This window comes from Podarcis raffonei, chromosome 3, assembly GCF_027172205.1.
Source record: "Podarcis raffonei isolate rPodRaf1 chromosome 3, rPodRaf1.pri, whole genome shotgun sequence".
Classification (NCBI taxonomy): Eukaryota; Metazoa; Chordata; class Lepidosauria; order Squamata; family Lacertidae; genus Podarcis; species Podarcis raffonei.
The window spans coordinates 124,330,749-124,351,612 of record NC_070604.1 but is presented as its reverse complement, the minus strand read 5'-3'; the positions used below and the strand labels follow the sequence as shown (position 1 = coordinate 124,351,612).

The 20,864-nt window shown below is 48.9% G+C and overlaps 2 protein-coding genes across 10 annotated transcripts in view; both read right to left on the bottom strand.

Annotated features, from left to right (window-relative positions):
• Nucleotides 1–20,864, bottom strand: part of LOC128411538 (zinc finger protein 850-like) — a 123,407-nt gene that overhangs the window by 4,801 nt on the left and 97,742 nt on the right. For 3 of the 7 annotated variants that reach the window (XM_053383945.1, XM_053383942.1, XM_053383947.1), the window contains 2 exons: nucleotides 509–584; nucleotides 167–249 (listed from right to left, as the gene is read on the bottom strand). The gene's annotated coding sequence lies outside the window, so the exon portion shown is untranslated. Of the gene's footprint in view, nucleotides 1–166; nucleotides 250–508; nucleotides 591–782; nucleotides 885–4,964; nucleotides 5,000–19,226; nucleotides 19,301–20,864 lie in introns of those variants that run through there. The other 4 variants (XM_053383948.1, XM_053383946.1, XM_053383943.1 and 1 more) reach the window with 4 other exon arrangements.
• LOC128411537 (zinc finger protein 883-like) lies at nucleotides 10,967–20,666 on the bottom strand. 3 transcript variants are annotated; one of them, XM_053383938.1, is made up of 6 exons: nucleotides 20,613–20,666; nucleotides 19,227–19,731; nucleotides 18,950–19,031; nucleotides 18,417–18,499; nucleotides 17,213–17,339; nucleotides 10,967–13,629 (listed from the first exon to the last, which is right to left on the bottom strand). In XM_053383938.1, the coding sequence occupies exons 2-6, from the start codon at nucleotides 19,650–19,652 to the stop codon at nucleotides 12,020–12,022; spliced, it is 2,328 nt and encodes a 775-aa protein (XP_053239913.1). In that variant the 5' UTR covers nucleotides 19,653–19,731; nucleotides 20,613–20,666; the 3' UTR covers nucleotides 10,967–12,019. The 3 variants fall into 3 exon arrangements, with proteins under 3 accessions (XP_053239913.1, XP_053239915.1, XP_053239916.1); XM_053383940.1 differs by lacking the exon at nucleotides 20,613–20,666 and adding an exon at nucleotides 20,261–20,491; XM_053383941.1 differs by lacking the exons at nucleotides 18,950–19,031; nucleotides 19,227–19,731; nucleotides 20,613–20,666 and adding an exon at nucleotides 18,716–18,830.

Sequence of the window (20,864 nt, the reverse complement as noted above, 5' to 3'; positions counted from 1 at the left end):
TATCTACTATACATTGCTCGGTTGTTTTCTGTCTGTTAATTGTGTTGTTTTAATGGGATTATTTTCCTACATACGTTAATTATGTATGCTTATTATAATGTTTAAATGGAATTCTTTTATTGTGCATTTTAATGGGCCCAGAGGCTCCCTGATTCTTTCCCAATACCTGATCTGTCTCCACGGTTGCTGCTTCTCCTCCACTACCATGAAAAGATGGATGAGGAGGTCTTGGGGGCATCCTTCTGTCACCTGCGAGAGACAAAAGTCAGTGGGAAGCCATCAGTTCCTGCATCTCTCAGAGGTTCAGCACTTCATCTCTAACTACAGATAGGCCTTATTAAAAGTTTTCCTTGCTGAGTGCATTTAGACATTTGTACCCATTTCAAATTTTAGTTGTGCCAAAATACATCCCCCCCCTTGGGGCTTTCAGCCTTCCCTCAAAAGATTTACACAACCCACAGATTAGTTTCAAAATCCACAGAATGAGAAACAACTCCTTCCTCCTTACCCAGCGGCCTCCCTCTGGTGTCCAACGGAGTCTTCTCTGCCTCACAGGAATCAGGGCCCATTTCGGCAAACAGATCCTTTGCCTGAAATAGGATTCAAACAGAGAATGGGGAGAAGAGTTGGAAAAGAAATGGCAGAGGCAAAATCTTTGGGGGTATCAGATCTAACGCACTGAATGTTTTCCAAAAAATGATGAGCCATTAGTAGAGAATTTGGTGATACTCTCCCTCATGTTGGGAGCCCCTTGGGAGTTTCTAAAGGAAAGTCTCTCTCACCTGCTGCTCCGCTTGCTTTCTCTCCTCTGCCTGACTCAGGAGGAAACCTTCAGCCAGGACCAATGCCTGTGAAGTGGTCTCTGCTCCACATTCCCTCACCCAGCTCTCCATCTCCAGGAATCCTTTCGTTTTCTGCCAAGTTCTGATTGTCCAATTTAGATCCTACAAAGCAAACATATTGGTCTATTATCAGACTGATACATGGTCAGGAGAAGAGAAATGTTTCCTGAGCAAGCGTGGCTGAGTAACTGGCTGACTGACCGAACCCAAAGGGTGCTCATCAATGGTTCCTCTTCATCCTGGAGAAGAGTGACTAGTGGGGTGCCACAGGGTTCTGTCTTGGGCCCGGTCTTATTCAACATCTTTATCAACGACTTGGATGATGGACTCAAGGGCATCCTGATCAAATTTGCAGATGACACCAAACTGGGAGGGGTGGCTAACACCCCAGAGGACAGGAACACACTTCAAAACGACCTTGACAGATTAGAGAACTGGGCCAAAACAAACAAGATGAATTTTAACAGGGAGAAATGTAAAGTATTGCACTTGGGCAAAAAAAATGAGAGGCACAAATACAAGATGGGTGACACCTGGCTTGAGAGCACTACATGTGAAAAGGATCTAGGAGTCTTGGTTGACCACAAACTTGACATGAGCCAACAGTGTGACGCGGCAGCTAAAAAAGCCAATGCAATTCTGGGCTGCATCAATAGGAGTATAGCATCTAGATCAAGGGAAGTAATAGTGCCACTGTATTCTGCTCTGGTCAGACCTCACCTGGAGTACTGTATCCAGTTCTGGGCACCACAGTTCAAGAAGGACATTGACAAACTGGAACGTGTCCAGAGGAGGGCAACCAAAATGGTCAAAGGCCTGGAAACGATGCCTTATGAGGAACGGCTAAGGGAGCTGGGCATGTTTAGCCTGGAGAAGAGGAGGTTAAGGGGTGATATGATAGCCATGTTCAAATATATAAAAGGATGTCACATAGAGGAGGGAGAAAGGTTGTTTTCTGCTGCTCCAGAGAAGCGGACACGGAGCAATGGATCCAAACTACAAGAAAGAAGATTCCACCTAAACATTAGGAAGAACTTCCTGACAGTAAGAGCTGTTCGACAGTGGAATTTGCTGCCAAGGAGTGTGGTGGAGTCTCCTTCTTTGGAGGTCTTTAAGCAGAGGCTTGACAACCATATGTCAGGAGTGCTCTGATGGTGTTTCCTGCTTGGCAGGGGGTTGGACTCGATGGCCCTTGTGGTCTCTTCCAACTCTATGATTCTATGATTCTATGATTCTATGAGTCTTGCTAGGAACCAGGGCTGGACTGCACCACAGCCCCGACTCTGAACTTCCATTAACAGGAAAAAAGGAAGAAGAAAGAGATGGAAGCCTCTAGCCCTGGTCTAAGGAAAGCGACCATGCAGAATTGCCTCACTGACAATTTCATGACCCAGAAGGTGGAAGCAGCAGCAAGGGGATCATCTCTCTTGGACCTGAGACAGGGACAAAGTGATCAACATAGTGGAAGTACAGTGGTACCTTGGGTTGAGAACTTAATTTGTTCTGGAGGTCCGTTCTTAGCCTGAAAGTGTTCTTAACCTGAGGTACCACTTTAGCTAATGGGGCCTCCCAACGCGCGATTTCTGTTCTCATCCTGAAGCAAAGTTCTTAACCTGAGGTACTCTTTCTGGGTTAGTGGAATCTGTAACCTGAAGCATCTGTAACCTGAAGTGTCTGTAACCTGAGGTACCACTGTACTGGGAAACGTGTGGAAACCCAGCCAGATGGGCAGTGTCTAAATAAAAAATTATTATTATTATTATCATAATCATCACCATAATCATGTCCCTCTGGGTTTCATGATTCACAGGCATGGGGAAGCTGAGTACAGTCAGACTCGCACTCTGGGCTTTAAAAAGGCCAATTTCAGAAAGCTTAAGGAGCTACTGGGTGAGGTCCCAGGGTCAGAATTACTGAATGGGTCCAAGATGGTTGGGACTTTCTTAAAGGTGAAATATTGAAGGCCCAAATGCAAACAATTGCAACAGGAAAGTGGGAGGCATCTATGGAAAACAGTGTGGATGCCCAACAAGGTAATAAAATAAAAAATGATGTGAGGAGCAGGCACTCCTTCCTCTGGTTGAAGGAAGGTGAGGACAGGTGGCCCCACCTAGGCCCGAAGTCCCGTCCCCCCAACCAGGCCTCAAAACTCTCCAAAATTCCTTTTGTCTTCTAAAAATCCACAGCTAAAGCTTTCCTCTGTTTTTTATCAGTACGAGAAGGCTTCGAAAAGCTAATGCATAGGCTCTGTTCAGAGCAGGCCTGAGAACTGAATCTTCTCTCACTCTAGTTGCAACATCTTGGACATGCTGAACCACAAGGCTCCTCGACCCCCTTGGCTTCTCATCCCCCTTTCCTGGGAAGGGTGCCAAGAGTCCACAATAGTCCCAAGAGAGCTTTCTGTTCATGCTCAGAGGAGCTCATGGGCAGGACTCCTGAGGGAGGAGAAAGGGGAGGGAACTGGAAGGGGAATGACTGCGAACCTGTGCTTGTTTGTGAGTTATCACACTTGCTCCTTCTACCAGTTCATGGATGGTAGAACTAAAGCTTCTTCTCCGAAACTATTCCTGGAGTGTCTGTTGACTCTCATCTCCCTTTCCCGGGCGCAATATTTTCCCCACCCGAGGGCAAAGCCTCATAAGGCTACATGGTGAGGGACCAGCTTCTCCTCAGAGAGGCTCCATCCAGAGCCACTTCTCCTCCCTCAGTCCAGGCCTCTCCAGATCCCTCTTTCTGCTTCTCTCTCTCCCAAGGAGCCCTGTCTCACTTGAAGGCCTCTTTGGGGAAACTTCGCTTTTCAGGGTTTTATTATGGCTTTATATGTGCTGGAAGCCGCCCAGAGTGGCTGAGGGAGCCCAGCCGGACGGGAGGGGTATAAATGATAAAATCATCATCATCATCATCATCAATAATTTGCTCTTTTCCCTTTTCTGCCCTGACTAAAAACTCCCTCAGAAAAGGCTCCTTTTCTTTTCCCGCCCAAAGTGCTGGCTCCGCCCCTTTGACTGGTTGCTGAGCAGCCAATCAGAGAGAGGGGGCTCCGGCCCCCTGGTGGCGTTTGAGGAGAACTGCACCCCGACTCCGGCCTGGCTCTGCTGTCAATCACAGGCTCCTCCCGCCTTCACCCAGAGACTTCAGATGGCAGAGGAGGAAAATGACTCTCGAGGAAACTCATCTCAGCCCAGCCAGAGGCGCTCCTGACCTGGCGCTTGGGGGGCCACGGGGACTGATCTCCTGTTCGGTCCTCTTTCCCCTTTGTTCCTGGTTGGGTTTAGACCCATTCATGAACCAAGAGTCCACATCCTGAGCCCGGGCTGCGGACATCTCTGCCCATTTTGTGCAAAACATGTCTGAATCCGGGGGGGGGGTGTTACTTCCCCCTGAAATGCAGCTGAGGCGTCGCTTGCATCTGGAGGAGGAGCTCTGCGTGAGAGGCGAGGGAAGTTTTTAATCTCTGGTGTTTTATTCCTTTAAAATATGTTATGGAAGGCGCCCAGAGTGGAAAGCCAGCCAGATGGGCGGGGGATGAATAAAGAAATAATAATAATAATAATAATAATAATAATAATTATTATTATTATTATTATTATTATTATTTACAGTGGTACCTCGGGTTAAGAACTTAATTCGTTCCGGAGGTCCGTTCTTAACCTGAAACTGTTCTTAACCTGAAGCACCACTTTAGCTAATGGGGCCGCGATTTCTGTTCTCATCCTGAAGCAAAGTTCTTAACCCGAGGTACTATTTCTGGGTTAGCGGAGTCTGTAACCTGAAGCGTCTGCAACCCGAGGTACCACTGTGTTGCTGTTGTTGTTAGCCGCTCTGAGCCCGGCTTTGGCTGGGGAGGGCGGGATATAAATAAAATTTATTGTTATTATGATTTCATTATTATTCTTATTCGAGTCGTGCAAGATAACCCTCACCCCTCCGGAGGGCCAAGCCGGGAAGCCCCCCCGCCCGCAGCCCCGGGGGGAAGCAGCAGCAGCAGCAGCAGCAGGGCTGCCTCCGGCGATGCAGCGCCTCCCCTCGGCCTCGCCTCCGCTTTGGGGGTCCCTCCTTGACCGAGCCCCGCCCCACATCCCGGGGACCCCAAGGCGCCCCCAGATGAGAGAGGAGACTCACCGGAGGAGACAAGAGGGGGCCAGGGAGGGGCTCCGGAAGACCCGCCCCCTTCCTGTCCTGTCCTCTCTAGGAATGCGGCTCAGCTGCTCTTAACCCTTGGCCAGCCCAGCTGGTCCCTCTGTCCCTCCCGAGGGAGGTCTCGTTTCGGGGGAGGAGAAGGCTGGGCCCCAAGCAGGGAGCCGAGAAGGGGCCAGAGGAGCCCCCTGCCCGCCCGGGATGGGCAGGGTGTTGCAGGAATTTATGTGTAGGTTGGGGGGTTGCCCCTCCAGCAGATCTCATGCACATGCAGCCCACTACCAAAACCAGCACAATCGCTTTTGTGACTTTTGTGACTTGTCCCCACAAAACACTTCATCACAGTTTCTTCCTATCTGTTCAAAGGGCCTCTGCTGCACGATGCCAAATGTAAGAATTCACTGGTCAATGTATCTCTGTACTGGCTCACTGGGAAAACTTCAGAAATTCCTATAGACCTGTGAGCTCAGCTCCTCAGCAGCCCCTCTGCCTGAGCGATAATCCCTGGCCTCCTGATACCTGAGTGCCAGACAGGTAGCCAATCCAGAAATACCAAACCCAGATGAAGACAAAAGGGTGGGATGAACTTGGCTGGGAAAGAGGGAAATGTAAAGATCTCTTTTGTTCCACTTGAGGGGTGTTTGGTGGAGGGCAAGGGGAACCATGGGGCAGGGTCCAGGATGCTCAGATTCCTGCCACCAGACCTCCCCTTTCATGATGTATGAGTGATGTATGAGTGATGTATTTTGGGGGCTGTAACATGGGGATTAGCAGCTAATAAAAGTTTGGGGGCTCTTTTGTTTGGGGCTTCCATCTTGTTCCACTTGGTGGCAGGTGGGAGTCCTGTGGCGACAGTCTTCAATCAAGACCAAGCCGACTGGCTGCTGTTTTACTCTGGTATTCCTGGCTGGTGTCCTTGTTTTTTGTCCAAGGAAGCCCTCAGAGTTCTCCCTTAACAAGGGCAGAAAGCAGGGCAAGGGTGGCTCTCATCCCAGAAGACGCCGCCTGCTTGGGACTCCTGTTTTGTAGAATACAGGATTGTCCTGAATTTCCATGTAAAATTCAATAGGGAGTGATCTAAGAGTCTGGGAGAATCTGATGCTAACTGCCAATACCAAGATGAAAGTCTGCCTGATTTGCATGTCCACATGCCTGTCTCAGAGGATGGGAAAGCAGAGCTCTTGAGACAGGATGGCAAATTTGACCTTATAGGCCAGGGGTAGGCACCCTAAGGCCCGGGGGCCGGATGCAGCCCAATCGCCTTCTCAATCCAGTCTGCAGACCGTCTGGGAATCAGCGTATTTTTACATGAGTAGAATGTGTCCTTTTATTTAAAATGCATCTCTGAGTTATTTGTGGGGCATAGGAATTTGGTCTTTTTTCTTGTTTCCAAAATATAGTCCGGCCCCCCACATGGTTTGAGGGACGGTGGACCGGCCCATGGCTGAAAAAGGTTGCTGACCCCTGTTATAGGCCTTACTGGGACCTGGTGGGATGAGACTCATGACTGGAATGTGGGAACTGAGGTGTATAACCTGTTCAAAAGGAACAGACCAAACAGGAAGGGAGGAGGAGTAGCATTATATATAAAGGATGTGTACACTTGTGAAGAAATCCATGACCTGGAGCCTGAAAATCAGATTGAGAGTATATGGGCAAAAATGGTTGAGAGAGAAACCACAGTGACCTTACAGTGGGGGTCTGTCATAGAGCGTCAAGCCAGACTGAAGACTTGGGTGATGCCTTCCGAGAGCAGATGACCAAACATAAAAAAGGAGAGAGATAGTAGTCCTGGGAGGCTTTGATTTCCCCAGCATCTGTTGGAACTCAGAATCTGCCTCCCTGACAATTTCATTTCCCAACACTAGGATCACCCGAGGCCCTTCTCTATGTCCCCTCTCCCCGAGAGGATCAGAGCAGTGGCGTAGCGTGGTGGGTGCAGCGGGGGCCGGCCGCACCGGGCGCAACATCTGGGGGGGGGGCGCTCGCACTCGCAGCTCTCTGCCCCTACCTGGCTCACTCACTCTAGGGGGCGCAAATTACTTGCCTTGCCCCGGGTGCTGACAACCCACGCTACGCCACTGGTTCAGAGGGTGACAAGATGAGAACCAGCCTTTTCTGTGGTGGCTCCCTGTCTGTGGTATGCTCACCCCAGGTAGCCTGGCTTGTTAAGCGACCACAGCAGCACCACAAATATATCCTAATATCCTTACCTTCTAAAGTCTCTCTCTCCGTCTCTTACTCTTGCTCCTCTTTCTCTCTTACTTTCTTTTAATTCCATTTCCATTCTATTCCTCTCTAGATTGTTTTAGTTTGGAATACATATATATATAGGGACCCCTGACCATTAGGTCCAGTCGTGGCCGACTCTGGGGTTGCGGCACTCATCTCGCTTTATTGGCCGAGGGAGCGAGCATACAGCCTCTGGGTCATGTGGCCAGCATGACTAAGCCGCTTCTGGCAAACCAGAGCAGCGCACGGAAATGCCGTTTACCTTCCCGCTGGAGTGGTACCTATTTATCTACTTTGACGTGCTTTCGAACTGCTAGGTTGGCAGGAGCAGGGACTGAGCAACGGGAGCTCACCCCATTGCGGGGATTCGAACCGCCGACCTTCTCATTGGCAAGTCCTAGGCTCTGTGGTTTAACCCACAGCGCCACCGCGTCCCATATATACGGTATATATATATATTCTACATATTATTCTTACCACCTTTGATGAATCACTTTTTTAGCAACAGCCCCAGAAGGGAAAGAAGTTAAATAAAGGTTTTGCTTCCATGTAAATAAATGGCAAGAAAAGCCTTCCGTGCCCACATTTGGACAATTTTGCACAATTAGAAATAAATGGGTGACACTTTTTTCTTTTATGGATCTCCCCACAGGGTAAAAAACCAGAAGGAAATACACCATCCAACTTCTCTCTTTTTAATATTTATATTTTATTGAACATTTTTAGAAGAGAAATGAAGTGGGAAAAGTCAGAGAAAGGTCAAAACAAAGCAAAGTGCTTGAAACTATGAGCAAGTCACTGCTTTATAGCAATGCATTCCAAACACCGTTCTATTTGTCCGTACACAATCTACGTCTAAAAGCAATCTGTTCATATATTGCAAGAGTAGTCCTATCTTCTCCCTATTATTCCAAGGGAGTCGCAGATTTATCTTTCCAGTGAATTGTGGCAAGGATTTACTTCTACACCACTTGGCTGATACCCAGCAGAGGGAACACCTTTAAATAAAACACAGAGCCAAGGGAATAACAGCAAGTCCGGTCAGGGTCAGGGTCAGGGTCAGTGTTTGCAGTCTGACCTATTTTCCTTTGTATAAGAACAAGCACGAAGGAGGCCTCCCAGCCTGTTCACAGGTCCTTATATGTGAAAAGAGTTGGTCCTGGCAAGTATTAACTGCTCTCAATCTTAACCTGTCAACTGCCAGTTGTCCAGATTTTAATTTGTCTGAATTAATTTTAAGATGTATTTTAATTAATTGATGCCTGCTTTTATGTATGCTGTGTTATTTATATGATGATAGCTGCTCTGAGCCCGGCTCTGGCCGGGGTACAAATAAAATTTATTATTATTATTATTATTATTATTATTATTATTATTATTAGATTTTAAAGTTTAGAGGACTCTCCCACTGCTTGTAGGCAGGGTTTGCTGTGAATCTTGCTGTGAATCTGCATCAATAGGAGTATAGCATCTAGATGAAGGGAAGTAATAGTGCCACTGTATTCTGCTCTGGTCAGACCTCACCTGGAGTACTGTGTCCAGTTCTGGGCACCACAGTTCAAGAAGGACACTGAGAAACTGGAACGTGTCCAGAGGAGGGCAACCAAAATGGTCAAAGGCCTGGAAACGATGCCTTATGAGGAACGGCTAAGGGAGCTGGGCATGTTTAGCCTGGAGAAGAGGAGGTTAAGGGGTGATATGATAGCCATGTTCAAATATATAAAAGGATGTCACATAGAGGAGGGAGAAAGGTTGTTTTCTGCTGCTCCAGAGAAGCGGACACGGAGCAATGGATCCAAACTACAAGAAAGAAGATTCCACCTAAACATTAGGAAGAACTTCCTGACAGTAAGAGCTGTTGGACAGTGGAATTTGCTGCCAAGGAGTGTGGTGGAGTCTCCTTCTTTGGAGGTCTTTAAGCAGAGGCTTGACAACCATATGTCAGGAGTGCTCTGATGGTGTTTCTGCTTGGCAGGGGGTTGGACTCGATGGCCCTTGTGGTCTCTTCCAACTCTATGTCTCATCTTGGAAGTCCAACAGTCAAAATAGCTATGCAAATAGCGACGATGATTAGCAGAATAGCTCACCATCAGATGATTTAGTTTAGTGTTAGGGCTGAGCGATACTTTCTTTGCAACATCGTGATATATCAGCAGCTAAATACCGGTGTATGCTGATATATTGTGACGACTGGAATTTATATTGGCTGCTTCTTGCCGCCTTCGGAAAAGAATAAGCAGCCAAGATACATGGTCCAGCTCTACAGAGTCAGCTACTCAGCGGTAGACCACTGGTGAAACTGCCGCCGCTCCTGTGTCCCTCTGCCTCCAGCACAAGCCAAGAGTGATGGTGCTTTTGTTTGCGATATACCTCCAAGTGAAGCCGCCATCGCATTCTGCCCCTCATACCAGTCCTGGGCGATGCATCAATAAGTAACCCATGCCTATTTAGTGCAAAAGGCAGCCTGCGTGGATGTTGCTTCCTTGTTATCTTTGGGAAATTATGTGGCTGCATTTTGGGGTGGGAGGAAAAAGATGTAGGGCAGAATCCTAATAAGTTAAAAAGTTGGTTGCTCCTATTGGGTAATCAGCAAGAATGAAAACCTCACTCCAAATAAAACTGTATTAAACTAATTAAAGTCAGGGGTGAAACTTGGGCACAGGAGGACTCATCATCATCATCAAATCATTACAAAATTCCGGCTGTTTTCACCAATACTTTATCAAGCCCTGACGAAGCCTTCACCTATGTCTTGAAGGTGCAAGATCCCTCAGTTAGAAGACCCATATGCTGCAAAGTTTTGTTAAGTTGTACCATCGCAGATTACCAGCAAGGGATGCTCTCTCATATAAAAAGCCTTCTGCATATAGAACACTTGCAAGTTAGAGACACAATTGCTTTTTTAAAAAATTTCGGTTGTAGTGCAGCAATGGAGACAAGTTTCTCCTACTGTCTGGGGATAGGCAATTTGTGGCAATATCACAAATTTTATGGTATTTTTTTATAGCATATCTAAAATCTGTTGCTTTTTAGGGGCTAATAGGGAACCACTGTGCTAGAGGCTTGGTTGGTTGCAGGCCTGAAGGTGTGGCTCCTGAGAGGAAGTGAGCAGAGGAAGGAGTTAGCAACCAGCAGCAGCAGTCAAAGTTAGCTCATTGCAGCTTCTGGGAGCTCACGAAGAGGCCACGCAAACATAGGCATTTGCGAGGGCATTTAAGGGGGAGGCCCAGAGTATTGTCCCATGGCGTGCATAGGACCAAGAGACATGCAGGGCGAGGGCGCTGCTGCAGTGACCTGCAACACCTGTGCCATGCTTGTCTTTCTGCCGGAGAACATACAGTTGTATACCTGCAGCAAGTGCAAACTGGTTGTCTTGCTGGAAGAGAAGGTACAGCAACTTGAGGCCCTCCTAGCCATGCTTTGAGCTACAGGACAACATGCCGAGTTTCTTGATAGAGCTGGGTTGACTGTGATGCAGCAGCAACACAGATGGGGTGGCCCCAGGCTGGAGGAAGATCGCCCACTGCAAAAGACCAACCCCTGGAGGAATGTGAAACACAGAAGTAGGACAGTCACGAACCACGCTTTGTCACTGGAGCTGCAGAATGGCTTCCATGCTCTCACCTTGGACACCAGTTCTGGGCCAGAGGAGCTAGGACCGCAGTTGCCGACCTCAGAATACACCAAGGTGGCTGTGAAAGGTACAGAGCACAGAATGATTTCTGCCCCCCCCCCCAGAGGTGGAAGAGACAAGAGGAGATGGACTTCCCTGTTTAGGGAAGTTTTTAATGATTGCTGTTATAATGTATTTTTACTCTTTTTGTTGGAAGCTGCCCAGAGTGGCTGGGGAAAAATAATAAATTGTCATTATTAGTATTATTAGTATTGGTATTATTAGAGGAGTCCTTTTTCATTCTTGACCTAACTCCTTCAGATCCACGGCTACTGATCATGGATGAGTATGCTGATAACCCACTTGCTATCTTCCAAGGAAATGAACTAGGCAACTCCAACAGACAAGAACTCAAAAACAGCACTTGTAGACCACAGAATGCTCCAAGGAGGTTTTGGAAGGTACAGCATATCAAACAATTCCTGCCACTCCCCAGAGGAGGAGATGTGGTGGTGATAGGTGACTCCCTACTGAGGGGGCAGAAGAAGTAGTGTGTGGAGAAAAGAGGATGTCCCAGACGGTATGCAGATTAACAATGTGACAGAGAAGTTGCCATGTCTTTTAAAGCCAACTGACCCCTCCTCCTTCCTTCTGATTCATGTGGGTACAAATAATACTAACACGGACAATGTATATCAAGGGACTGTGAGACTCTGGGAGGAAGCTGAAGAGATGTGGGGCACAGGTGGTCTCTTCACCACCAGTCCTTCCTGTTGAAGGTCAGAGCCGGGGAAGAGAAAGGAAAATACTGGACGCAAAACAGTTTGAGGGAGTTGGGCATGTTTTGCCTAGAAAAGAGGAGATTAAGAGATGTGATGGCCATCTTCAAATACTATGATTCTCCTTGCTGTGAGTTCCTTGATGGAAAGTGAGAAGTTTCTTCCATTTGAAGCTCTTTCCACATTCTAAGCACTGATATGGTCTCTCCTCACGGTGAATTGTTTGATGGGAAGTGAGATGTTCCTTCCTACTAAAGCACTTCCCACTTTCCACGCAATTGTATGGGTTCTCCCCTGCATGAATTCTCTGATGGGCCTTGAGGTTTGACCTCTGAAAGAAGCTCTTTCCACATTCCAAGCACTGATATGGTTTCTCCCCTGTATGAATTCTTTGATGGGAAGGGAGACTTCCTTTCCTACTGAATCTCTTTCCACATTCCAAGCATTGATATGGTTTCTCTCCTGTATGAATTGTCTGATGGGAAGTGAGACTTACCTTCCAGATGAATCTCTCCACATTCCAAGCACTGATATGGTTTCTCCCCGCTGTGAGTTCTTTGATGGCAGGTGAGATGAGACCTCCTATTGAAGCTCTTTCCACATTCCAAGCATTGATGTGGATTCTTCCCCTCATGAACACTTAGATGGGAAGTGAGTTGGGCCCTCTGTCTGAAGCTCTTTCCACATTCCAAGCACTGATATGGTTTCTCCCCTGTATGAATTCTTTGATGGGGTATGAGCTGAGCTTTCTGCCTGAAGCTCTTTCCACATTCCATGCACTTATAGGGTTTCTCCCCTGTATGAATTCTTTGATGGGAAGTGAGATTAGATCTCCTACTGAAGCTTTTCCCACATTCCAAGCACTGATATGGTTTCTCTCCTGTATGAATACTTCGATGGGCTACCAGCTTAGCCCTCTCACTGAAGCCTTTACCACATTCCAAGCACTCATATGGTTTCCCCCCTGTATGAATTCTTTTATGGTAAGTGAGATTTAACATCCAGGCATAGCTCTTTCCGCATTCCATGCACTTATAGGGTTTCTCCCCTGTATGAATTACTTGATGGGCCATGAGGTGAGCCCTCACACTGAAGCTCTTTCCACATTCCAAGCACTGATGGGGTTTCTCCCCGCTATGTGTTCTTAGATGGGAAGTGAGATTGAAGCTCCTATGGAAGCTCTTTCCGCATTCCAAGCACTGATATGGTTTCTCCCCTGTATGAATTCTTTGATGGAAAGTGAGACTTTCCTTATGGGTAAAACTCTTTCCACATTCCAAACACTGATACGGTTTCTCCCCGCTGTGAGTTCTTTGATGGCAAGTAAGTTTGGAGATGTGATTGTAGCTCTTTCCGCATTCCAAGCACTGATATGGTTTCTCCCCTGTGTGAATTTTCTGATGGGAAATGAGATAGGACCTCTGACAGAAGCTCTTTCCGCATTCCAAGCACTGATATGGTTTCTCCCCTGTATGAATTCTGTGATGGTAAGTGAGCTTAGCCCTCTGAGAGAAGCTTTTTCCACATTCCAAGCACTGATATGGTTTCTCCCCTGTGTGAATTTTCTGATGGGAAATGAGATCGGACCTCCGACTGAAGCTCTTTCGACATTCGAGGCACTGATATGGTTTCTCCCCTGTATGAATTCTTTGATGGCGAGTGAGATGGGTCCTTTGACTGAAGCTCTTCCCGCATTCCAAGCACTGATATGGTTTCTCGCCTGTATGAATTCTTTGATGTGCAGTGAGTGTAGCCCTCTGACTGAAGCTTTTTCCACATTCCAAGCATTGATGGGGTTTCCCCCCGCTGTGCTTTCTTTGATGGGCTGTGAGACTATCCTTCCGACTGAAAGTCTTTTGACATTCCAAGCACTGATAGTGATTCTTTCCAATGGGATTTATTTCATAGGAAGTGGAATAGGAGCTGCGATTGATGCTCTCTCCAAACTCCAAATATTCATACAACTTCCCCACTGTGTGTAATTTGTCATGGTCTCCCTTGTTCACAACTTCCAATCCATCACCACCTGCAAAAATGAGAGAAGATTAGAGTCTCAGGAAGAAATGGAGCCCCAACTTATTAAACAATGCTAATAAACACTTGTGGTAGACAAATAAGGGAGTTAGATTTGCGGTTTTACTACAGGGTTAATGAATGCCTTTTTTGACTAGCATTAAGAAAGAGACATTGATGGAAACCTGAGATTCAAAAGGCCTGGTACTTTCCAGGATGAATTTTGTTTGGCTTAATGTAATAATAATAATAATAATAATAATAATAATAATAATAATAATAATTTATTATTTATACCCCACCCATCTGGCTGGGCTTCCCCAGCCACTCTGGGCGGCTTCCAAAAAAATATTGAAATACCATAATACATCAAACATTAGAAGCTTCCCTAAACAGGGCTGCCTTCAGATGTCTGGTAGTTGTTGTTCTCTTTGACATCTGGTGGGAGGGCATTCCACAGGGCGGGCGCCACCACCGAGAAGGCCCTCTGCCTGGTTCCCTGTAGCTTGGCTTCTTGCAGTGAGGGAACTGCCAGAAGGCCCTCAGCGCTGGACCTCAGTGTCCAGGTAGAACGATGGGGGTGGAGACGCTCCTTCAGGTATACAGGACCAAGGCCATTTAGGGCTTTAAAGGTCGGCACCAACACTGAATTGTGCTCGGAAACGTCCTGGGAGCCAATGTAGGTCTTTCAAGACCGGTGTTATGTGGTCTCTGCGACTGCTCCCAGTCAACAGTCTAGCTGCCGCGTTCTGGATTAGTTGTAGTTTCCGGGTCACCTTCAAAGGTAGCCCCACGTAGAGCGCATTGCAGTAGTCCAAGCGGGAGATAACCAGAGCATGCACCACTCTGGTGAGGCAATCCGCAGGCAGATAGGGTCTCAGCCTGCGTACCAGATGGAGCTGGTAGACAGCTGCCCTGGACACAGATTTGACCTGTGCCTCCATGGACAGCTGTGAGTCCAAAATGACTCCCAGGCTGCGCACCTGGCCCTTCAGGGGCACAGTTACCCCATTCAGGACCAGGGAATCCTCCACACCTGTCCGCCTCCTGTCCCCCAAAAACAGTACTTCTGTCTTGTCAGGATTCAACCTCAATCTGTTAACCTCCATCCATCCTCCAACCGCTTCCAGACACTCACACAGGACCTTCACCGCCTTCACTGGTTCTGATTTAAAAGAGAGGTAGAGCTGGGTATAATCCGCATACTGATGAACACCCAGCCCAAACCCCCTGATGATCTCTCCCAGCGGCTTCATGTAGATGTTGAAAAGCATGGGGGAGAGGACAGAACCCTGAGGCACCCCACAAGTGAGAGCCCAGGTGTCTGAACACTCATCCCCCAACCACCACTTTCTGAACACGGCCCAGGAGGAAGGAGCAGAACCACCGTATAACAGTGCCCCCAGCTCCCAGCCCCTCAAGACGGTCCAGAAGGATGTTATGGTCGATGGTGTCAAATGCTGCTGAGAGATCCAGCAGAACTAGGAAACAGCTCTCACCTTTGTCTCTAGCCCGCTGGAGATCATCAACCAGTGCGACCAAGGCAGTTTCAGTCCCATGATGAGGCCTGAATCCCGACTGGAAGAGATCCAAATGGTCCGCTTCTTCCAGGCATGCCTGGAGTTGTTCAGCAACCACTTGCTCAATCACCTTGCCCAAGAATGGAAGATTTGAGACTGGGCGATAATTGGCCATCGTGGCCGCATCTAAAGATGGTTTTTTAAGAAGCGGTTTTAATAACCGCCTCTTTCAGTGGGTCTGGGAAGGCTCCCTCACGGAGGGAAGCATTCACCACCCCACGAAGCCCATCGCCCAGCCCTTCCCGGCTAGCTTTTATAAGCCAGGATAGGCAAGGATCCAGGAGACAGGTGGTTGGCTTCACTCGTCCAAGCAGCCTGTCCACATCCTCGGAGGTAACAGATTGGAATTGATCCCACACAACTTGACTAGACAGGACTCTAGCACTCTCCCGCCCCGGCCCTGCTCCCACGGTGGCGTCTACCTCTTCTCGAACCTGAGCAACTTTATCTGCAAAAAACTTTGCAAAATCATTGCAGGAAATCATGTGGCCCGTGCTGCGCCCCGATGTAGCAGGTGGTTCAGCTAAATTGCGAACCACCTGAAAGAGTCTCCTGCTGCTGTTTTCCGCAGATGCAATAGAGGCGGTGAATAAAGTCTTCTTCACCATCGCTATCGCCACTTGGTAGGCTCGACGTTGAGCTCTAGCCTGTGTCCGGTCTGATTCAGAGTGAGTTTTCCGCCACCGGCGCTGTAGCCGTCTCAACGATTGTTTCATTGCCCTCAGATCCGTGGAAAACCACGGGGCTGTCCGGGCTCCATGCAATCGGAGAGGGCGCTTCGGAGCCAAACAGTCAATAGCCCTGGTTAACTCCACATTCCAGCGGGCCACCAGGGAATCAGCTGAAAGGCCATCAACATGGGATAAAGCATCCCCTACCACTCTCTGGAAACCATTTGGATCCATTAAGTGGCGGGGGCGGACCATCCGAATTGGTCCCACCTCCCTGCAGAGGGGATGGGTCGCAGAGAAGTCCAGTTGCACCAGGAAGTGATCTGACCATGGCACTTCTTTCATTTCGCTTTTACTTAGTGTCAGATCACCAACATCCATAGAGGTAAACACCAGGTCCAAGGCATGCCCGCGGCTATGGGTTGGGCCAGACTTATTCAGGGACAGCCCCATGGAGGCCATGCTTTCCACGAAGTCCCGAGCGGCCCCTTGTAAGGTCATGTTGGCATGGATGTTAAAATCCCCTAGGATGACCAAATTAGGTATCTCCAGGAGAACATCCGCCACGACCTGAAGCAGCTCGGACAGGGAATCCTTGGTGCAGTGGGGAGGTCAGTACACCAAAAGGAATCCTGTACTGCCCCTATTGCCCAGCTTCCAGAACATGCACTCAGAGAACTGGGTCTTTTCAATAGGATGCCTGGTGCAAACTAATGACTTCCTAAAAATCACTGCAACCCCCCCTCCCCGCCCACATGACCTGGGTTGCTGTGCGTAAGAGAAACCTGGTGGACAAGCAGCGGCAAGGACAGGCCCATCTGCTTCATCCAACCAAGTCTCTGTCACGCATGCCAGGTCAAGTCCTCCATGCATGATCAAGTCATGGATGGCAGTGGTTTTATGAATCATTGACCTGGCATTGCACAGCAGCACCTTCAGGTCATGTGGGTATCCCTTGCTGATTCCAGTATCCGTCTGGTCCGGTCAGACCTGGAGGCAGGGATAGTCCTCAGACAACGACTAAGCCTGCTTCCTCGGTAATGACGTGGTCTGGTCTTAGCGTAACTCCTCCTCCTACCCGTGATCACTGAGATCGGTTGTCCTGTGGAACCTGCCCCAGCCATTTTGTTTGCTGGGACCCATTTGCAAGTTCAGTCATCTCTTTGGTAAAGCAATAATTTACAGAAGCAAAAACTAATAAACCTGATAGAAGCAGGTTCATCTTCTGTCCCCATGATGAAGTCTACATTTAAAAAGGCAAGGGCAGCTGAGAGCAGCCTGATCATGGTTTTAAAAGGCAAGTGTGAAGGAAGAAAAGAGATTATGATCCAGCAGGAAGCCTTACTGAGAGAGTCCACAATCCTACGATTCTCCTCCATGACTTCCTTATGCAGAGCTCTCTGGTCAGGATCCAGCAACGCCCACTCCTCCTCTGTGAAATACACAGCGACATCTTCAAAGCACAGAGGACCCTGAAGGAAAAGGAAAAAGGTCCTCTTCTGAGATTATCTACTACACATTGCTTGATTGTTTTCTGTCCGTTCATTGTTGTGTTGTTTCAATGGGATTACTTTGCTGCACATTCTAATTACAGACACTTACTTGAACATTTTAATTGTCTTACTTTATTGTGCATTTTAATGATGTGTGTCAGGGGACTGCCATCGGAACAGGGGAGGGATGCAGGGGGGCCATTGGGCTACAGAGAGTCTCCGAAACTCCTGAGGAGCAGCGCCTCACCTCGCCAGGCTGGCCAGGAGGGACGCACGCCACTTGCGTCGGCCAGCTTGCGCAGAGGGGTGAAACATAAGGAGGAAGGGAGGAGGAGGCTTGGGGTGTCGAAGTTCTTATGTTGGGGGAGAAGCCGGAAGGGGCAAGTGACTGAGACGGACATGAACTTTGTAGATCTGCACTGTAAATAGTTTGTACAATAAAACCTGTAAAAGACAGGTTGGAGTCCTGGCTGGTTACTCACGAGCAACCACCAGCAGCATCTGACAGTGGGTATAAATCTTTGTTTGCACGGGTGGAACTCCACATGGTGTTCTTCAAATTATTCTGTCTACGGAAGCATTCCTGTTTGACAGACAGAATGATCTCTTCTCTACTCCCGCTGTGTGCTGCTTGGAGGGCGATGGGACCCTCCCTCTGCCCTACAGCCAACTTCAAGGGGCTCATGGGGGCACAGAGAGGGGGAGGAGGGCGATCCCCGTTGTGCAGCTGATGGGGCTGCTGAGGTGAATCCCGGCCACGGTTTGTTATGGCTTCTCAGCTTCTTGGAAGCTTCTCAACTGCTTAGAAGCCTGATTAGATCAATATAGAAATATAACTGCAGCTACTGATAAATCATAAAATTAGTGACATTCCGAAGCCCAGTTAAGGAGAGATGGCTGTTCATTCCTGTCAGCACATAGAGCTTCTCGAATGGCATTGTCCATCTTTGATCAGGACAGAGGCTTTGACAGAAGCCAAGAGGAGGAGAAATTCTTTCCAGCCCAGAGGCTCCCCCACTCCTCTGACTCTTTCCCCACAAAGCTCTTTCCCCATACCAGATCTGTTTCCACAGCTGCTGCTTCTCCTCCATTATCATGAAAAGATGGATGAGGAGGTCTGGGGGGCATCCTTCTGTCACCTGCGAGAGACAAAGGTCAAAGACATCAGCTCCTGCGTCTCTTACTTCTTCAGACACACTGAAACAGAAGTCTATTTCAGAAGCCTGTTTCAGTGTAACTGAAGAAGTGTGCATGCACATGAAAGCTCATACCAATAACAAACTGGTCTCTAAGGTGCTACAGGAAGGAATTTTTTAATATTGTTTCGCCTATGGCAGACCAACACGGCTACCTACCTGTAACTAGAGGTTCAGCACTTAGAGATAAGTGCCATAGATGTGCCATGGAAAAGGTCTTGCTTGTTGAGTGCATTTTGACATTGTACCCATTTCAAATTTTTGTTCTGTCAAAATACATCTCCCCTCCTTTGGGCTCTTGGCCCCAAGTGCTCCCCCCCCCTAAAGATGAACAGAACCCAAAGATTAGTTTCAAGATCCACAGAATGAGAAGAAAGACGAGTGCCTCCTTACCCAGTGGCCTCCCTCTGGCGTCCAACGGAGTCTTTTCTGCCTCACAGGAATCCAGGCCCATTTCCGCAAAGAGATCCTTTCCCTGAAAGAGTAACAAGGATATAAAACAGAGAATGGGGAGAAGGATTAGAAAAGGAATGATCGGAGCAAACACTTTAGGGGAGCAGATCTCATCCCTTGCTTCTCCAAAGAGGGCGAGCCGTTAGGAGAGCGTCTTGGAAGGCTCCCTGTCTTGCTTGGAGCCCCTTGGGAGTTTCCAGAGGAAAGTCTCTCTCACCTGCTGCTCTGCTTGCTTCCTCTCCTCCGCCTGACTCAGGAGGAAACCTTCAGCCAGGGCTACAGCCTGGGAAGTGGTCTCCGCTCCACATTCCCTCACCCAGCTCTCCATCTCCAGCGGAAGGACAGCCAGGAACTGCTCCAAGATCACCAGGTCCAGCACCTGAGCTTTCGTATGACTTTCTGGCTTCAGCCACCGACAGTTGAGGTGGTGGAGTCGGCCGCAAGCCTCTCGGGGTCCTTTGGCCTCCTGGGAGCAGAACTGTCTCAACTGCTGGCTCTGCACCTCTGAGCAGAGGGTGTCCTCCTCACCTGGGATCTTCTGCTCTGAATTTCCCCCAAATCTCCCACTGCTCCCAGTTTGGAGGGCAGGGCCTCCTCCTGCTTCAGGGCCAGCTGAGTCTTGCTCATCCATCTGGGCTCTCATGAAGCCTCCAAGAGATTGGAAGGAATCCTTTCGCTTTCTGCCAAGTTCTGATGGTCCAATCTAGAGGTGCTAGCAAATCCTACAAAGCAAACATATTGGTCTGTTATCAGACTGATACATGGTCAGGAGAAGAGAAATGTTTCCTGAGCAAGCGTGGCTGAGTCTTGCTAGGAACCAGGGCTGGACTGCACCACAGCCCCGACTCTGAACTTCCATTAACAGGAAAAAAGGAAGAAGAAAGAGATGGAAGCCTCTAGCCCTGGTCTAAGGAAAGTGACCATGCAGAATTGCCTCACTGACAATTTCATGACCCAGAAGGTGGAAGCAGCAGCAAGGGGATCATCTCTCTTGGACCTAGTCCTCACCAACAGATGGGAACTGATCAACAAAGTGGAAGTACTGGGAAACTCGGAAGTGATCATGTCCTCTTGAGGTTTCCTGAGACAGAGGGAAACGAAAGCTGAGCGTAGTCAGGAATTCACTTTAAGGCGGCCAATTTAAAAAGGCTTAAGGAGATACTGGGCGAGATCTTATGTTCTGAAATGTTAAAAGAAATGGGAGCTTCTTCAAGGTGAAATATTGAAGGCCCAAATGCAGGCAGTCCCAACCGGAAAGAAAAGTGAGAGGCTTCCTCCTCAGTCTGGGGGATGCAGATCTGCGATTTAGGTCTGGGCTGCAGTTTTCCGTTTCATTGCGGAGCTGGAAGGGGACCCGCGGGGTCCTCAGTCCAGCATCTGGACCAGCCTTTCTCCAGCTGGGGGTCCCCAGATGTGGCTGGACTACAACTCCCATCACCCCCCGCTAGCCAGGCCAGGGCTCAGGGATGATGGGAGTTGGAGTCCAACACCATCTGGGGACCCCCAGCTGGAGAAACCCCTCGCTCCCCCCTTTGCAAAGCCCTGCCTGCCCCTCCCTGCAGGAGCCCCCCCTAGAGGACCCGAGGGGGGAGAGGAGACTCACCGGAGGAGGCAAGAGGGGCCAGGGAGGGGCTCCGGAAGACCCGCCTCCGCCGTTTCCCGTCCTCTCTAGGAGGGCGGCTCAGCTGCTCTTAACCCTTGCCTAGCCGGGCGCGCCCAGCTGGTCTCCTTTGGGGGGAGCCTGGGGGCCGGAGGGGGAAAGAGGAGCCCCCTGCCCCCCCGGGATGGGCAGGGAAAAGGCAGGGCGGGGGGGGGCCTGGAGGGGGGGCACTTTCTGGCCTCTTGGGCCAGGGCT

What these genes read in the sequence shown, in the direction of transcription:
- LOC128411537 (XM_053383938.1), bottom strand. Translation starts at nt 19,652, where the DNA reads ATGAGAGCCCAGATGGATGAGCAAGACTCAGCTGGCCCTGAAGCAGGA. An exon ending in CGCCAGAGGGAGGCCACTGG is followed by an intron (nt 18,500 to 18,949) that starts GTAAGGAGGCAC and finishes TGTCTCTCGCAG; the next exon opens with GTGACAGAAGGATGCCCCCC. An exon ending in TAGGATTGTGGACTCTCTCA is followed by an intron (nt 13,630 to 17,212) that starts GTAAGGCTTCCT and finishes TCATTTTTGCAG; the next exon opens with GTGGTGATGGATTGGAAGTT.